This window comes from Cupressus sempervirens, chromosome 3 (assembly GCF_028749045.1).
Source record: "Cupressus sempervirens isolate cs-2001-9-10 chromosome 3, ASM2874904v1, whole genome shotgun sequence".
Lineage (NCBI taxonomy): Eukaryota > Viridiplantae > Streptophyta > Pinopsida > Cupressales > Cupressaceae > Cupressus > Cupressus sempervirens.
In genome coordinates this window covers 883,787,470-883,807,799 of record NC_143120.1, presented here as the reverse complement: position 1 = coordinate 883,807,799, position 20,330 = coordinate 883,787,470, and the positions used below count along the sequence as shown (strand labels likewise).

Below are 20,330 nucleotides of genomic sequence, written 5' to 3'. Positions count from 1 at the left end.
CTGATTTTTTTCCAACTTGGGCGATTTTTGCTGGGTTTGATTTCTCCATCTTTGGTAGCGATTTCTCCTTTCAAAATTGGGTGATTTTATTTGGTGAAGAGGTTATATGATTCAAAGTTTGATTTTGGCAAGTGTGGGCAATCTCAAGGAAGTCAAAATTCTGATTTTTGCTAGGGCATCATTATTTGCAAGGAGGATTGAAATTCTTAAGATTTGATCCAAACTTGAAGAGGATCCGGTTATTGGTAAAGGCAGATTTAAGGTAAAATTCTACTCATTTTTAGAGGTAAAGATTGGTTTTAAAGGCATATTCTATTTCTTGGTCTTGCTTGGTTCATTTCCCTTATTTTCTTCTTGCACTCATCATCCACCACTTCATCATTCCATTGATAGGCTGAAGTTGGGAGATATAAGTGTAGATTTCATGATAGGACACTTGGAGAGGCAGAAATAAGCTAGACCATTCTAGGATTGAAGTTGGGAGATATAAGTGTAGTTCATCCTAAGGTAATGAAGAGGCAAAAATAAGTGTAGTCCCATCCCTACGAAATAAGGTTGGAGATTGATAAGTGTAGAGATAGGACTTGGAGAGGTAGAAATAAGCTAGATTCCATCGATAGAAAGAAGGTTGGAGATTGATAAGTGTAGTCCATATCATTTAGAATGAAGGGGTAGAAATAAATTTTTAGGAAGGTAGATGTTAGTGCAAGCAAGAACCCAAAGGGAGCAAATACCAAAAAGGACAAGGAAGACATGATGCGTAAGACCACCTTCTTCTCAAAAGTGACGCAAATAAGTGATACCAATATTGGTACAGTGAACATGATACAGTTGAAGGATAGATTGAAGGAAGGACAATCCCTCATGGCGAAGAAGATCTACAAGAGCGGAATTGTACACTCGGCGGCCTTCCCTCCTACTTTTCCTTGTCTAGAATTGGTAACGGAGTGTGCATCCCGGTTTCATATTGTTACTGAGTCCATCATTTTTTATGAAGGGAAAAGAGTGTTAGCTAACATCGCCAGACAAGTGGTCGAAGAAGTATTTAATATTCTCCAGTATAAAGGCATGATAGTGGTAATGATGGATCAGGCGGCCAAGTTATTTCAGGATAATCAGGAGGCTTCCTTCATTCATCTAAAGCAGAATTGATTACACGAAGGAAAGAAGGGAGTTATTAGGTCATCAAAGCTCACCAGGTCAGATTTCAAATCAGAGTATAGCGATCTATTTGTGTTTCTTAGCTGAATCATGGGCGTGGCTAAGGGTATGCAATTCGAGAATTGAATGTACTTCTTTATTGATGAAATTGAAAATGGAAAGAGAAAATTTGATTGGGCTAGAATTATAAGCGAAAATTTAGAGTTACAACTTAGAAAAATGCAAAATCAAAAGCAATTCTATATGGGATCCTATCTTTTCTATCTGATTGTGAGACTATATGAAAATCCTAGACTTAAGGCCTTAGGAGTGATTGGCAATGGGTCGGGGCAATGTTTGGTGCATGAGTGTTATCCACAGCTTCATTTGCACAACACCAAAGATTATAAGATTTTTATGATGCCTTTGCCATGAAGACGGTAAGGATATTACAAGGGACACTTGCCAGGAGACTCTCAACGGAAGCCAAAGGAAAAGTAAAGAAGTACTAGAGTTGGTTCATCCAATTTCTGAAATTCACATATATTAGAGTGGTAGGAAGTACAGTTTGTCCCAAGAGACTTCCAAGGTACTCACCTGACAAGATAGTTTTGATGGAGTTGGCTAGGCAACTTGAGCATTATGACAAGATGATGAAACTTAAAGGTGAGACAGGGATTACCTGCTCATTTGGAATAGGCAATGATACTTGCCCAAATCCTGTCGCCTTTGCAGCTATGAAGAAAGAATTAAAATGGTATCATCTAGGATGGTATAGAGCAAGACGAGGATTCGATCCTAATGGTCTTATCAAGGCCTCATGAAAACACATTCAAGCATATTCCTACTACAGAAGATTTTTGGGCCAATGCATAGGATGACTTTCATGTGAGGAAGCTAGCTTTCTCAAGGTTGTCAGTGGGCATGATGAGGGCAATCAGATGGAGAGGCTTTGATATTCCCAATAACCTGGAAGATGATGAAAATGTGCTAAGGGGAGATTATGATACAGTCGATGGAATGAAGTTGAGTCTAGTGGATTGGGATGATCATCAGGATCCTTCCTTAGAGGCAGTTACAAGGATAGTTGATCTACACACCAAGTCGTGGTACAATGGGAAGTTAAGGCAATTACAAAATTAGAAGGTACGCCTTGCTTATGAGAAGATGAAACTGAAGGAAGGTCTAGAGGAGTCAATCAGACAGGAAGTTGAGGGTAGTAGCCAACAACAAAGAGTAGTTAAGAGCAAGAAAAGAGGTTTGGAGGTTGAGAAAAGAAAAAAACATCAGAAACCTCCAGCAAAGAGATGGAATGCATCATCGTCAAGGGAAAGCATAATTGAGGCTAGAAGCCAAGAGATTAATACAAGTGGACAAAGGGTCTCAGCAGAGGTGAGCTTTGATTCAGAATCAAGTGGTTACAATGACAATATTGAGTACTCTCCTCTCTTGGAGAACCAACATGGAGATGATGTGATGGTCACTAGTGAAGAAGAGGATAGGCCAATTGATATTGAGGAAATAAGCTAGGCGCTTGAGGCCGTTGGTGATGCTTTGTTAGTTGAACTAAATCTAGATTTGGGGAGATGCACTGCACCACTATGGTTAAGGCAAATGCTTATGCCAATAGGTGAGGTGGTGACTGCCCGAATAGGTGAAGATTTTCAAGGGTTAGTGGAAAAGAGGGATAGCGAGAAACATAAACAAATTGAAAAAACGGTGGCAAAAGTAATCAAGAACGATGATGAGGGTCACCGAAAGGTTCAGAATACTATACCAAAGGTTAGCAAGGAAGTGGATGAGATTGTAACTCAAGAGTATGAGATAGTAGAGCATAACTTGGGAAAAATCACGGATGACATGGAATGTGAGGAGATCTAAGAAGGCATGGTTTCAATTAGAGAAAGGTTGAGGAAGGAAAACGAGAGGATTGTGAAGTTGGAGGCTGAAAACAAGTATTGGAGATATTGCTAGCCTATCCAACAGTTGCATCAAGTAGCCCTTCCACAAGACAACGGGAGCAACATAGAAGACGTATCGGCTCAACTGCACGAAGTCAAGGATTGGATCCATGATACAATTCAAGATGGGTGAAATTTCTTGTCTTCTTTTGTCTTGACATTCAGGTCATTAGTGGCTATTAGAGATAAATTTAGTACATTTGAAGGTGAGTGGAAGGATTTCCTTCCAATCAAGGACTTAGCGATTCCCAGGCTATAGGTATTTATCAAGCTATTGGAAAGATATTTGGAGAAAGCCAAGTTGGTAGATGAAGGAGGAATGAGTACAGTGGAGTCTTGGTCTTTTGCCTTGACCATCAGATTGAGGATACTTGAAGAGATACGGAGTGAGATTGCACAATACAGCCCAGGCATTGACACTTCCATTTCAACCATGATGAGCGATGTTGAAGATATCAAAAAGAGGAGAATGTCAATGAGATAGAATTTGGATCAAGATTGGATGAGTTAGGGAAGGTTGCCATCAAGAAGAAGCATTTGGGCACCCTTGCCTCTCTCAATGCCTTTATTGGATATGTGAAAGAGTATGAGAAGGATCATGAGAAGACACTGCAAGCGGTGAGCAACATGATGAATTGAGTTGAGCTCAAGATGAAGCACACTCTTTGCCCTCCCATGGAGGAAGTTAACGATAGGCTATTCAAGTTCATTGCTTTGGCTAAGAAGATGAAAGAAAATGGAAGAATTATATTAGAAGATCATTTGATGTAAGCCCAAGTGGCAATTTCTTCTTCTTGGGTAGGATAGGTGCCTGATTCTGATTAGCTACCTTTTTGGTGCCCTCTCATTGGTTGCCACTTCTTTTTTTTTTTCATTTTCATTGATGAGGTGGCATTTTCTCATTGACTAATGGAGTGGCAACCCTAATTAGGGTTTTTAGGATCTAATCAGGATTGTTGGTTTTGCCTCTTAATCTCTACCTTTGTTTGTAATTTTGGCCCCTATATAAGGCCATTTGCTCTCATTTGTAAAGGGTTGAAGAAAATTGTTGCTAAGATAATACCAAAATTGCTTCTCTTCATCATTGTTGCGACTTGCATGGTGATTGAGAACATTTTGTGTTATTGCATGGTTTCTACTTCCAATAGTTAAAGTTAGATTTCATTGAAGTTGTTAAAGTAGATTTTATTTCAAAAAAGTTGTTAAGAGTAAGAGTAGATGGATAGTTGCATGGTGATATTAGTGGATGTTTGATAGAGATCTATAAACTAGCATCCTAGTGACTTGTTAGGAAACCTTGTGTGGTAATCTAGTCTTTTCCCCTCAAATCATTGCATCTATGGAGGTAGAGCCGTTGGTAAGCTTTCATTAGATTTGATCTCTATCCATTTGCTAATCTTTCCATTCATAGGAGTAGGAGTAGAGCAACAAGTAATTTAGTAATTGGAGTTCATTCTTAGAAAGTTAGAAAAAGAGAAACACCATTGGAAGACACACCCCCATCACCATCAACATCATTTGGTGCTCATATATTTTACAAAGCTAGATTCATCACCATCACACCAAAAGTCCAAGTTATCCTTGAATGAACAACGTAAGGCCGCCTATGTGATTAACTAGCAAATCACATTAATATAACTAAGTTAGTATCCATAGGTGTAAGGAACATTGGAGTTATTCTCATGTCTTCATGAGTATTTACTTTTCAAGAGAGGGATTGAGTGTCTGATATTCCATATCAGGAATTCAATTGCTATATGTTATGTAGTGGTACAAAACTAACATCAACAGGCCTCCCATACATTACTTGTATTCTATATGATCATTCTATTTGCATCCTTGAGAAAAACATAGTTTATGATTGTCATATTGGTCTTCTCATTTTATTGTGCTTTATATTAGACGTCTAGATCTTGGGTGGCTATCACCATAGCATAATCTTAAATGGTATAGTGCCTTTGGTTAGTCATTTTGGGAGATCTAGGAGTGCAATTCTTGTATTTTCTTGAAAAATCAAGTATGCTCTTTGACTTGGAGAGAAAAAGTCTTATAGAAATACTAGATTTTGGGGGATCCTCTTTGTGGTTTTGTATTGCTGGTTTATATTGGAGCATGTTGGTACAAATCCAAGTTCACCATTGAATTGAAGGTGCCAAAAAAGCTAGGATACTGATGCATCTAGAATGAGCTAGGCTTCTGCAGTCGATGCGGACGGATTCTGGATGCGACTAGAAGCCCTAGGAAGTTGGCCGGAAGCCAGCTATAGGCTTTTGGATGCATCTGGAAGCCAGGTAACCAACAAACTATCTTATAGATGAGATGGTGCCGGGGTCTTCATCAATATACCCTTTTTCCCAGTGCATGCAGAGGTCGCCTGACTGCAACCATTAACAATACATCAACAAAAAAGAAAACAAAGTATAAAACATCATTTTGCAGTTGCAGATCAGGTCAGTAATCCAAGGAAGATGGATCTGAGTTGGCATCTTGAATAACATTTACCATTGTTATTACCATTCAAGCATTCACCGTTCAAGTTGGAATAATGACTTGTCATAGCTTATGGAGGAAACTTGAACATAAGACAAGTCGGCAATAAAAACGAAACTAGAATGGCTAACATTACCTTATGTCCCATGGGAAAACATAAATGGTTTCCCTTTGGAAAAACTTCTAGCTCAATACTTAGGTTATCAAATGGAACTTTCTTGGGGCCCGATTAAAATCAAATTACCTAGCATCGTTGAGGAAGGTTTTTCTCCAATAATATATAATACCCGATCTGCAACTATAGTAGTCCATCCTGGCACATTTTGATACCCCACTTCTATAGAATGTAGCCTATATATTTTTAAGTATATATATATATATATATATATATATATATATATTTAAATATATATTATATTATATATATACACATTTCCTCCCGCATCCGCATCCAAAAAAAATCCCCGCATCTCGTATTTGCTTCAGAATTCGCATCCAAATCGGTAACTTAGCAAAAAAGTTCAATTTAACTTTTTGACTTGTCCAAATTAGACATTTAAGGCCAAACTACAAGGGTTTGAAGTTGGATCACTAGATTAAGAAGCTAATTACAATTTTGGAGGATTCAGGGATCTAAAAGACCCAAGAACCTAAAGATCAATAGTCAATTCAACAAATTAGACACTTTTGCCTCGGGCCATGAAGGAAACATTCTCCCCCCCAAAGTCGTATGGATCATAGTAGAAAAACATCCAAAAAATATACCCTACTCAATGCTTGTGCAAAAGATGCCCTATGATGTACTTGTTTAGGTCATATAATAGGTACATTAAAAAACTTGTAAAATAATGTACTTAATTTTTAATTAAAAAAAAAAAAAATAACACAACGAAGGTCATATCTTGCATAATTCATAAACCGCCAAGGTATGCCCTTGCCTTTGTGGGCACCATGTGGCCTTGCAATTGTAGTGGTATCTATGACCTCACCTACTTGTAACTGATGATTATAATTGACAAATTTCTACTTCAATTTTTTTTTTTAAAACCACAAAATAGCCCACAAATCAAAAACAACTTTTTTCCCACTACTAAGTGGTTTGTCACCACCAAAAGGTGATTTTTCGTCGATGATTGACAACTTCGACAAATTGAAGGCAATTTTGTGAAAACAATTGGGTCTTTTTAGAAAATGAGGTATATTTGTGTAAGCAGCTGAATATTACAGCTAATCTCATGCTAATGTTAGCATGACATCATCAGTTTATAACCCCAATTTGGCTTGTTGTCTTCAACATAGTCTTGTTTTTAGAAGTTAGACTTTGGAAGGCCATAACTTAATCATCCAACCTCCTTTTTGTGAGCAATTTTTTTTATTTGGGGCAAAATTTTGGACACTTTGCAGAAGTGTTGCTAGTTCTTGTTTTAAGTGTCTAGCTTTCATAGAAATTAAAAAAATTTCAAAAGTGAAGCTATTCAATTCTTGTTTTGGAAACTTCTAGGTTCCGTTTGGACTCCTACACACAATAACTTTTTTGTTGTTGTATTGTTTCCTATAAGTGCATAACTGTTCTTGTATTTTGCAATGGTGTGATCAGATTGATCTCATTTTGTCAAAAAATTGACCACTTAACTATTTTTTGTGGCATCCTAAATTTCATCAAGTATAAACTGCCAAGATCGTATATTGTTGAGGGGACATTGATTTAGTGAATATAGGGGGAAATCTTCTTACAGTTGTGGTTGCATTTCTCTTGAATTGTTTCTTCCTCTTGTTTCATTATAGAGCAATCTTGAATTCCAATGTAACAGCATACAATAACTCTAAATGGAAATTTGAAATGAACAAATTGCCAAGAATCAAGAGGTTGTATAGGATTTTTCATGGGCTTGATGTTGAACCAACCAATGATGAAGTTAAAAGGAATAAGTTGTTGAATAGTTGTGAAGAAGCCATTGGTTATTGTTGTCACAAAAGTTTGCACCCTTGTACAAAGTTTTTACCTAAGGAAAACCTTGTAAAACATGGAAACAACCTCCAAGTTGTGGGATTTGAATTGTGAGGTTGAGTCTCCGAAGAAGGCCAGCTTCTTTTACTATCAAGGTGCACCTAATTACTCTTGGAGAGGAAAAGGGAGAAGGAATGCATAGAAAACAAATCTACCTACTCTAACCTAAGAGTGATGCACCAAAATAGTGTTTGACCTTATCTCTGCCCATAAATGCACAATTAAACAGTTATAATCTCAAATAATACAGATTCAAACTTTACTTAGTTCAACAACCACATGTGGATTAGACAACAAAAGAATGCTATATAGGAAGAGTCCACTGAATAATGTCAAAAGTAGATACAATCAAGCAAATTGTAGAATATAGACAGAAACTTTAACCAAAGGCAAAGATGTAACAAATGGTTTTTCATATCGAAAACAAAGATAGTTTAAACAAAGAATTTCCAACATTCATAAATAGACAACTGAAATCCTTTTCATATAACATTAACTATTTTTAACAATTAACTGAAATAACCATAACCATATCAGTGTTCATCTGAAAATAATTAGTTTAATGATTAATTGAAGATAACTGTATCCATAATTATCTGAAAAAACTAGATTAACGATTAACAAAACATAACTATATTCATGATCAACTGAAATAACTAATTCAATGATCAACTGAAAATAACTGTATTTATGATCAGCTGAAATAACTAATTTAACGATCAACTGAAAATAACTGCATTTATGATCAACTGAAATAATAAGAAAACTATCCTTTCGTCATACAAGTAAGTAAATGCTTAACAAGTAAAAAAGGAAAGAAAATACAAGATTCATTTGGAGGATCTTTAGTAGGTTGTGCAAGCCTCGGCTTTGGTGAGAGGAGAATCATTGACATAGGCTTAACCTCCCAATCTGGGACCATACTTATCCCCACACTTTCTATTAAATTAGAATGGCCCTCCTTACTTTGGGATCAGGCTTGGGATGTTCTTAGTCCATCCACTTGAGCATCTTAGTGTTTAGAATGTCTACATATCTATAAAACGGACATGCTTGCATAACTGGTGCCATTGACATCAAGTGATCATTAGATGGCAACCATGCCTTAAACTATCTTGGCCAAGGATTTTAGATGGGTTCATTGACTCGATCACCACTGCTGGACTTGACAACAGGTTCCATTATAGGGATGAGCATGAGCTATTAAGTATATTTTGTTTAATTTATTCATGTCTAATTTCTCTTCTGCTTTCTTGCAGATTTATTCCACCTCTTCACCATTTATGGCTACACAGCCGGTGAATCCCAGGTGTTTTGGAAGATTATGAGCATTCTACTCTTTGCACCTCTTCACCAATTCATGGCTACATTGCTGGTGAATCCCAGGTGTTTGGAAAGTTATGAGCATTCTACTCTTGATCATTGTTTATATCTTTTATCATGAATTGTGACAAAATAAAACATGTTCTTGAGATTAGTATCATTCATCCAAGTCCTTATTACACTTGGAAACTCTTCCTTAAGAGATACTATTCAACTCTTTATGATGATTATGGAAGCTATGAAAGTAAGAAGAAAATTCATTATAAATGACAAGGGTTATTTAGCAAGCTAAATAACGTGATCATAGATATAAAAAAGAAATTCCAGTGCCTAGCCGTCTATTGTAGAAATTGTATTTAAAACAATGGAATGGTAATTCATGACCTGATAAGAATTCAGTATTGTTTGAAGAGCTTGCAAATTTTTTAGTTCCCTCTAGTTGCTTGAGACGTCACTTCAATGCATAAAATCTTTGATTCTAGGCCAAAATACTTGCACGGCAAGGAGTAGAAAACGTACTGCTGAACAAGGCTTAACAATCGATATTGCAGGGAATCTACGGAAGTAATTATTGGTAAATATGTAGAAGTCAGGTGTTATGGAGGCAAAGAGATTTCTGAAAAACGTAACAGTAGAACAAACATCGGGTATATGGAATATGTGTTATTTGTCTCTCTTTCACGGCTTCCATATATGGAGAGTGATCGGGACTTCTTGGCTTCCATAACGTAAAAGATTATTTGTCAATTCAAATTGCCAAGTGTTAAATTGGTTGAAAAGAAAGGAAAAATACAAGGTTGGAAGAAAGAGTTGGAAAAATTATAATTCGATTTTATTTTTATAATATTTATATACGTATGTTCATGTAAATGTAGCAATGGGGTGACATCATTTTATTAAGTTATTATAATATAATGGTGCCATTTCATTTTTATATTTATATGTATGGGTATATATATATTATAATAATATGATGAAAGATCAACTAAAATCCCTTGAGGTATGCTTTATATTTTAATTAGATTATTTTATGTTTTCTTAGATTATTTTCTTAATAGCTCATGTGGGTCCCACTAATGTATCCTGTGTTCAAGTCGTCGGGTCCTTACCAAAGAAGTTTAAGGTCATACCTGCCAATTCTGATGATTGAACTAAGTGAGCATCCCATTCCGATGATCCCATTTAACAATGCTTGCCCCCCCCCCCCCCGCCCCTTCATCTTCTCCTACAATCACTTATAAAAACACTTCCACCATAATAACAATTCTATAATAATTTCATATAAACATTTTTAAAAGACTTTAAATTACTAATCATAATTTCAAAATCAAGCAACTGCTAAAATCAAATAACAGTTAATGGTTAACGACCATGTTCATTAACAATTAATACAATGTATATAAATAACTACCTATTTCGCATGATCATGAAAGAAGAATTTGTTAAATCCAACAGTTATGAGCAAGTTTTAAAATTAGGTCAAAATTTTAGAATGTAACAAAAGAGAACTTGCACAATGTGTCAATGGCTAAAAGAGACTCAGCAAAGGATTACAATGGCTCAAAGACATGAGAAATTATAGTAGTACACATGGAAGCAATAGTAGAGAATCAGATAAAGATCAACCCTTACAAAGATTACAAAATTTACCTTTATAGCTCAGGCATAAATGAGGTACTTCTAATTGAAGTTACTCCACAACTACTGCCATTAATTGCTCAGAGAACAATCAAGGCAATCCAAAACAAAAGATCTGACTTGGTACACTTGCAAAGGCATGAAAATCATGAAAACCTGACTAGAGCAAACCCTGAAGTGATGGAAACGACACCAATCAATGCTAAAACTCCCCAAAATGGATGATCAGATAGTGGGAAGAGTGTCCTTTATGCTATTAAAACCTAGCATTAACTTGGAGTAGTTGGGGTTGATTAGGAAGATCAGATTGTGCAAGAAAACCCAATCTTCCTTCATTTCTAGCTTGCGAATCAGCAAGGTCAATCAAGTTAACTAAGTCCTGCAACCAAGATGAGCCTTGTGGACCAATAGCATTATTTCTTTTCGCCACCTCACAGAGTCTCACGTGTTTGACCCACTAAAGAAACTTGGACCCACATAGACATGTGGCGCGATGTTGCTTTGTCACATGAAATAAAGAATGTACAACTCCACAAAGTGACAAACCAACAACCGTGGATCATGAAAAGATCTGACAATGAGTAAAATGCACTAAAGGAACTGGCCCAAACCTTGCACAGTCATACCTTAACCAATGAGAAACCAACAAATTGCCAACATGCTCTGACAACTGCCCAGTGGCTTTGACAGGGAGGGGTCCACTGAAATACATGCTTTGAGTCATCGCTATGTCACATTAATTAAAGTGCTTGTAGCTTTGCATAGCGAAAAAATGACGACCGTAGATTATCTTTGATCCAGGAGGATTTGATAGTGGATGAAACATGTGGGTCACCTTTAAAACTGTTAGTACTTTGACCAACCAAAAGCCTTTTGTATGCCAACTCAGTCCGACTCATCAGCACAGTCAAAAGACGACCCATTGAAGAAATTTGGACCCACACATACATGCGGTGCGATGTCGCTTTGTTGCTTCAAATAAAGAACAAGCACTTCTACAAAGCATCAAAGCAATGACCCTGGATCGTGAAAATATCCGACAAAGAGGAAATTGCGGGCTCGTGGGAAATAAACTTAGGAATATATGGAAATATAATAAGGTTTTTATTTCATTTATTTTCGTATTTGCATTGGCATTATTTAAAAAAAAGTGGGATGTGACCATTGGGTGGACCTATCATTTGAATTCAAATATTTGGTGGGGAGGCAAATATGGTTAATAGTTATTTATGCTTGTATGTCTCTCATGAGTTGTTTCACATTGAGCACTTGGATACAACTATTGTTATGTGGAACACATTGCCACAATTAATCAGGCAAACAGATGAAATCCAAGGATGCTGATGCTTTATTCGAGAAATCTTTGTTGGATAATACTTTGAGAGCCTTTTTCTTACTACAATCCATTTTATCTTCTACTCTTTTCACTTGTTTGGTTTTTCTCATGGTTTATTGTATTTCTTTTCAGCTGCCTTTGTTACATATCTTTAGACATTACTATTCCGTGGGTGATACATTATGATTAGACACTTATATTATACATTTTTGTTTGGTGTACCTTCTATGGCTCTATCTGCCACTTTAGCCACTAGTGGATGTTATAATTTGATTTATGTTTGAATTAACAACTCTTATGCAAAGTTGAACTTCAATGCATCTTTTTGGATAAGCTATGGCTAGATTAACATTGTTCTATTAGTTTTCTGGGAATGATTTTGTAAGTTTTTTTTTCATCAACGTTTCGGATCATACTACATGATCCATCATCATGATGCAAGAGAATCAAGGGAAAAATGAAAAAAAACTCCTTGACTCTCATCATCATCATTTTTTTTCATTTTTTCCTTGACTCTCTTGCATCCTAATGATGGATCATGTAGTATGATCCGAAACGTTGATGACAAAAAAACTCATCTTGATGATGGATCATGTAGTATGATCCGAAACATTGATGACAAAAAAACTTACACAATCATTCCTAGAAAACTAATAGAACAATTTACATGGATTGTGGAAATCTGATAGCTTAGATTAACATTGCTAGATTTGCTATTTTTACCAAATTACTAAGATTTAACTTGCTTAGTGCAACTTCATTTCTAGAATCTAAAATGAATAGTGCTAGTACTACCACAGATATTGTTTACTTCCAGAAATAAAGCAGCAAGAGCGAATAGACCTCTTCGAAGTCTTGCATAAAGAAAGAGAATCACCGGGTAATGGAAATTATTTTTTAGCTACATTATTGAAAAAGCAGCTTACTTCTAAGTAGGTGAGTTGCTTTGGTAACCTTATCTGCTTAGTTAATTCAGTCCTCTACGCCAAATTGTTCTCTTTGACCAATCTTGTTTTTTGATTTTGGCTATTGGAAATATTTGCAACAAACTGAATGAAGCAAAATGCTGTAATGGCAGCTTTTGTGGGATACCTGATTGCTTTTGTGGGATATTTTCATTTCGGAACAACATTGAGAGGAAGCAATACAAGATTTTCTGACTTGAGTTACATTTTCATTTTCTGTGCAGTGATTCAAAACATGTGCCAACTGCAAAGAGCATGCAGCAGGCTCATAATTTGATGTTGGGAACAGATGCCAACTAAAGAAGGCATATAGAAGAAGTCTGATAATTTCTTCTTGTACAAGGAGGCAATATGGAATACACTAGCTGCTTAAGGGCAATTGCAAAACCATTTGTCAAGAAAACTTCTAAGAACCATTATGTTCACATAACCTCTTGTATATTGGTTCTCATACTCCTCCAGCTTTGGGCATATGAAAAGGGATCAGTTGAATGAAATTATCCATCATCCCATCATTTTGAAAATGCCAATGAAAATAATTGGTTAGCAAGCAGTGATGTGCATGATATTTCAGTGAAATGTGTGCCAAATAATAAATTAGAATTAACTGATACAGAAACTCAGTGCTTGAGAAAAGCTTTTCTCAGGAAATTTGCAGAAAGGCACTCTAGTCTCAACATACTTTTAAATTTTCTTGTTGCGGCTCTACATCAAAATTGTAGCAATCAGGAAGGAAAAATTGAGAAGGAAGTCTTCGAGCATGATGCTGAAGTAAGCTACAGAAATCTGTGACATTTTTCTTCTTCTACTGAATATTTCCATTTCATCTTCAGAAATAAGTTTCTACCTCTTCTTTCACTTGTATTCTTAGTTTTTCTTCATTCATTTGTTCTTTGTATCTACAAGAATAAGACAGCTTAAACATCATATGTTAAGGCTTGAATCCTCGACTAAATGTATTAAATAGTTAAAATTAAGTTATTTTAAGTTTAATATCTTCCTTAATATGTAATGTTTAAGAATGGCCCACAGAAATCGCATTCAAAATCTCAGATTTGGCAGCCACAACATGTATCTCGCGCTTTTATTGTTAGTTCAGACAATGCCGGAGTTCTCCTCTCCAATGCAGCGGTGGACAAAAGAGATGCCTATGACCTCGGCCTAACACTCTCAGGTTTATTTCAGTTCACCCCATTAATTTATTTGGAATTTATGATATGTTAATTATAGTGGTTTGTTTGCTGTCGGTTACGAAAAAGAAGATTTGCAAGTGGAATTTGACGGTGAAAAAAATATCAGAATTAGAGGACGACATTCTATGGACGGTTTTAGCTTTAGTACTGAGAATGTTGATATTGCTGGATTTTCCTCTGCGGCGGAAGGGTTTGAGATGTGTATTAGATTGAAGGAGAGAATGGATGACAAGGCCAATCGATCTTCAAGAGGTGGGAAGGTTGGAAATGGACAGACTAATATTTCTAGTACAACTCCAGATAGTGAACCATCAAATTGGAGAGGAGATCAGAGGATCAAATTATATGCAACCAATGTGAACATAAATCGGTTAATTGGGCACTAGTCAACAGCATACATCTGCAAACGAAAGTATAAATTGTAAAGGCCAAGATAGATGAAAACAGTTTGAATGGTGCACACATAAAAGGAGATCAAAGTGAAGAGGGGAAGCAATCTACTTAAAAATATTGTCCTTGTGTTTTTCAAGAGTTAACACATTCACCGCATTAGAAGGTAAGATAATATGTATGAAATTAGAGGCTATGCCCTTTTAACCTTGATATGGTTGATTAGTTTTAACGATAAACTGTGTTCTTATCTCATGTTTCTATGTTCAATCCAATAAAAATATATGTGTTTCACATATCTTATAACGAGGTACATCTAAGTAAGCTACGGATTCTGAGCACACCTGGTTCATGAGCACTTTAAGAGTAATAAATGATGATGGAAAACTTGAGTTTTTTTCCTTTCCATCAGATATCTCCGATGACAGAATTCTTTGTCTTCAGGGAAGGAATGCTCATGATGGTACCCAAAATTCCTATGGATTTGCCTGGAAGATGCAATTGCCAATCAATTCAACTTTACTTCCTGGTCTGACATTTGTATCTGACAACTATTATGATTACTTAAATCCCTGGCACAGCTTAACAGCATTAATAGGTTTTGTAAATTGGTACAAAGAAAATGAATGTGCATCACCAGAAAGATTTGTTCTTTATCATTGGGGAGAGCTTGTCAAGACCATGGGCTCCTGGGTTTCAAATATCATGGATGCTTCCTTGGGTCGCCATGTAGAAGTAGATTCCTTAGAATATGGTGATGGGCCTGTTTGCTTTGAAAAGGCTGTAGTAATGTGTCAAGGAATTGGCCGTTTGTCCTCAGATAAAAGAATTTTGTTGTTTGATCTGATTCGCTGCAAGGTACCGAAATTCTGTAGTGCTTCTGGAGGACAGCGCTTTATCGATGGGATCCAAGTTGTTAATTTGACGCTTCTCGCACGGACAGGGAGCAGATCTTTTGAAAATGTGTCAATTGTTGCAAACGTCTTAGAGAAAGAATGCAAGAAGGTTTCCGGTTGCAGTTTCCGTCTTGTGCATATAGCTAATTTAAGTTTTTGTGATCAGGTATTGCCCATTTCTTTCTTCATATATCTCCTCATTGTCAAGTTAATATTTTCCTTTACATCTTTTGTCTATGAATTGCAATTGTGCATCAGCCCATGCCTTTGTTACCTGCAAAAGGATCGTTGTTTTCAATTAAAGGCCCAAATATATAATTAGGACAATCCCATGTCTCACATAAGATGCCTCGAGCCTGCCCATCAAGCCCAGTAGCACGGAATGACACTTGCCATTCAGTCTCTTGTCGCTCTTAGGTCACCACTACTCAAATGGACCTTATACTACTTGCCATGGAATCTTTATCATCATTATACATTTCTACTATATTACTGATTGTGCATATATCTGAGGCAATGGGATATCTGTATTTATCAAATGAAGAAATTTAACAAATTAACCAATTTATAATGCAATGCACTCTGCTTTCTACCAAAATATCAGATTAATAGTGTTTTCAGATTGTATTGAGATGAAGTGTTGATTGATCTAATGCTTTCTTCGATGGTCTGATTTGGTAAATGTTTGAATGATCAATATAGACTGGTTGAATTGATGAAATTGTTTCTCTGTTTGCTTGACTCCCAACAGATGTTTGATGGATGATTCAATTATTTCCTCTGATTTGATGATTTGATATATTAGTGAATGACAACTGAATAAATGGGAAGTCATAGAGTGATGATTGAATGAGTGCTGATTTGATGTATTGGCGAGTGACGATAGTTAAGTCCCTTGAATGGTTAAAATCTAAGTCACAAAGTTCGAATTCGAATTTGAGTCCGTCAATCATAAAATTTGGACGAAATTTGAAAAGGGTAAAAATTTGGAAAAAAAATCGACATTAAATTTAACTTATATAAATTTATTTATTTATAAATATAAGTAATAAATCCACAAAATTGTCAAAATAGTTCGACATTGCTAAATAGTTAAACTAAATAGCTCAATATTATTTTAAAATAAAATAATATTCTTATAAATAATAATATTATACTACACTCCACAAAATTCGGATGAAATTCGAAAACGAAAAAAATTCGCCAAAATTTGAACTTAATGGATGAAATTTGGCAAATACTGTGACTTAGGTTAAAATTATTGCTCCTTAGTACTTTATTGGTGAAAGAGTCACCACCTTTCATGAGAATCAAGTCATCAGTTTTTGTTGTTGCCATTGAGAATAATATATTATTCCCCCGAACTAATCTCCCTTGCATCATCCTCAAATGCAACCTTCTCCCCTTTATATCTTCCAATGCAAGGGAGAAGTCACACCTCTCCATCATGTATGCCCCTTGGAAAGAGTCACAACCTTCCACAGTTAGCACTCTTAAGAGTCACAACCCTTCATCATTCCTCCTCTTTGAGAGAGTCACAACCTTTCATGGTTACAGCCCTTTGAAAGAGTTGTGACCGTTCATAACGTTTTCCTTTTGAAGGAGTTACTTCTTATATTCTTCTCTATTAATTCTTTGTTGATTCACACCTTCCCTTTTCTCTTTGTTCCTCTCCCCCTTCCAAATGAAGCTGCCTTCTCCCTTTTATATCTCATGTTTGAGGGAGTGACAACTTTTCATCTTATGTCTTTTGACGGTTCCTTAACCAACTTGTAGTTATGCTATGTTTAATTTTATTGTTTATAATTTATCATTTGTACTTTTATTCTTCAATTTTATTATTAAATCCTATTTCAAAAAGGGGACTTTACATGCCTCCCTTCCCAAAATTACTTGTCCTCAAGCAATGTTAGTGATATCCAAATCCTTCCATTTGAGGGTTGCTTAACTAATTCTTAGATCTCTTTGTGACATTTTTAGATTTTGCGCAACTTTGATATTATCTCATATATCTTTGTCTTTAATTTAATTGTGAGCTGTCTCAATTAATGATTAAAAACTTGTAAGGTTTGTACTATTAAGATAGTTTTTCTCTCACATAATGTCACGGATACTTCCTTGAATTGTCGCAAGGGTGTGCTTCCACGCATTAAAATGAGAATTAAAAGCATGACACACATCTAGAAGGTTTCTTGTATTAAGAAAAAAGTGTTTGCACCTTATTTTAATTGGAAAGCAAGAATATGGACATGGAAACTGGTATGAGTACTAACACATGGAATAACTTGTTGAAAAACACATCAGACATAAGGCATGCATTAGGAAAGCACACACACTCATGAAGTAATCATTTACTGAAAACACCTTAAACATCAAGCACACATACTTTATATAAAAATATGATAAGAGATGTAACATGTGCATATTTAGATGCCAAATTTTGTATATAAAACTAATAAGAGACGTAAATTTTGTAGATTTTTTATATGTTGTTATTGTTATAAATTTTTGCATAAAATTTATTGTTATGATTATAAATTTGGTTCTTTAAGTCTATTTCATGGGTTTGATGATAACATCTCCTTCAAAAAATATTCAATTATCTTCGACTTATATGGATTTACAAGGGAAATATAAAGTTCACCTAATAGGCCTAATGACACCTAGATGGCTTTCCTCTTGCATTTTTCTCCCAAATTTCCCAAAAAATCAGGTAAATAAATTATAGATTTGGATACCCATTTGGTGTCTTTACAACATATGAAAATATTGGATAGGGTTGTTTTGGACCATGTCCTTGCTATCACACTATGACAACCCTTTTTAGGCTTAAAATATGCCACTTTTACAAAGAAACTACTCTTTATCCTTAAACCCTGAGTCTCCAACTTTGTACAATATCTATTTAGGTGTCAAAACAATAGATTTAGTAGGTTTAAAGCCCACTTGGCCTTGTTTACATTACCAACCATTACATCCTCACCACTTGCTCTTAAAAAGTAGGGCCTTCTAGAAATTCACTCTCTCATCGCTTTCAAAACTAATTCTTTCAATTTAAACCTTAAATTAAACATATATAATCAACATCAACTCAAAAACTCACCCCTTGTTAAGGCAGATCACATGTTGGTATATCCTTACATCAACTTTGTACCCTCCAACAATGCTTTCTCATGGTGTACACCCCTCGATCCTTCTTTCTTGCACCTTATTTGATTAATTATGTATAATAACTTTTATATTGGACCTTCAATGATCTTTACTAAACCACCCAGATGCTATCAAGCACACTGAATAAAAATGTCTTGAAGGGTCTCTAAACACCATCAAACTATGATCTTTGAGTGGGCATATCTCTGAGCTCGTGTGAAGTGTAAGAATGCTTTCAACACTCATTTTCAAACTTCAATATCAACCCCATAAATGAATCTTTGGTTGGATTTTTGTTACTGATGATACCTTTGTAAAGTTCAAACTATGCAGAAGCAGTGTCTTATGCTCATGTTGAACTTGAACTTGAACCTAAAAGTTCAAAGGTTTAAGGTTTAAAGTTCTAAATGCAGATTCTTTGGTTCGAGAGTTCAATTCAAACTTTAAAGTTTGAAGTTTGAAAGTTTTAAATGCATGGTTTGGAGCTCGAAGATTAAGGTTTGAAGTTCAAACACACTAAATTAGTGGCTCAGATTCAAGGTGTTGTTATTTAGTTCAAAGGTGCAGTCTTGGTTTATGAAGTTCAAGGTTCAAAATTTGACTTTCAAAATGACAATCTTGACAAGCAAGGGTAATATTTGCAAATTTGACCATTGTATTTCTCTCCATTTTCAATATGTTCTTGAGAGACAAATTTTCCATCTTGTCACCAAAGTGATTGCCAAACCTTTATTAGATGTAAAAATTATTATTCTCTAAGTACAAACCTATCAAAACAAGACCAACAACTTCAAGTTATCATTGGACTTGAACCTTAAACCATATAGTTCAAGTTCAAAGTTCAAAATTGTTAGAGTAAATAATTAATTATTAATTATTTATTCTATTTAGTTAAGCTTACTTAAGTTAATGCATTTATTTAATATTTAGTATTTAATAGTTGTAGTGGTTAGTTGTTGACAACACAGGAGTTTGTTCCCTTCTAGCTTGTTCTATAAGCTTCCATGAGGCCTTTATATTTGGTCTCTTTCTCATTGTAAATTCATCCATTCACATAGCAATTTCATTTTCCTATTGTGAAATATTTTCTCTTGCTTTGTTTCCTTCAAGCTCGTACTCCTTAGGTTTCTCTTCGGTAAGCTATTTGCACTGTAGGTGATCTTGGCGACTGCGTAGTTGGATTTCATCAACTCCTACAAAAATCACAATTGCAAAGTGTAGTTCAAGTTCATTGATTTGAAGGTGTAGGTTCAAGTTCGCAGGTTCAAACTCTCTAGATTTTAAGAGCAACAACTTGTAATAGCATATTTTTTGATAGGAAAAAGGGGTCTTAGTATGAGGGTCATATATTTTAGCTCCACCATTGGATTGAGCTAAATTTTGGATATGATTGAGAAAACCTAGTTTTATAAATCCTCTCCAAAGAATTTTTTTTAGATTCTCAATAGATCAAAAGTTACCCATGTTTGACTTCAACACTATCAAAATTATCGATGGCAGTCACAAAATAATAATAATAAAATGAGTTATATTTCACGGGGCATATATTTCAATCTGACTATTGGATTGAGCTGATTTTTGGATATGTTTTAGAGATCCTAATTTTTAAAATCCTTTCCAAATGGTTTTGTCAGATAACTTACAAATTAAAAGATACAAACATTGGCATGAACTATCAAAGTTGTGAATGACAATTATAAAATCATGACAACATCTCATCACCAGTGTATGCCACTTGCCCAACTTGCATATGGCCTTAATTTGATAGATACATTTATTCTTATATTTATAAGAATAATATTTATAAAGCAGAAGACAAAGGTAGAGGTAGTTAAAAATG

General features: G+C 35.3%; 2 protein-coding genes across 2 annotated transcripts in view; both read left to right on the top strand.

Moving 5' to 3' along the window:
• Positions 1–13,340, top strand: part of LOC149569624 (uncharacterized) — a 28,272-nt gene extending 14,932 nt beyond the window's left edge. Inside the window, exons 3-5 of the mRNA XM_089816958.1 lie at positions 175–262; positions 12,697–12,776; positions 13,086–13,340. Coding sequence (XP_089673084.1) covers positions 175–262; positions 12,697–12,776; positions 13,086–13,138 — 221 coding nt within the window. The 3' untranslated portion in view covers positions 13,139–13,340. The remainder of the gene's footprint in view (positions 1–174; positions 263–12,696; positions 12,777–13,085) is intronic.
• A 1,455-nt stretch (positions 13,341–14,795) lies between these two features.
• LOC149569623 (uncharacterized) lies at positions 14,796–15,658 on the top strand. Its single transcript, XM_089816957.1, has 2 exons — positions 14,796–15,506; positions 15,599–15,658. The coding sequence occupies exons 1-2, from the start codon at positions 14,796–14,798 to the stop codon at positions 15,656–15,658; spliced, it is 771 nt and encodes a 256-aa protein (XP_089673083.1).
• Positions 15,659–20,330: the final 4,672 nt, after the last annotated feature.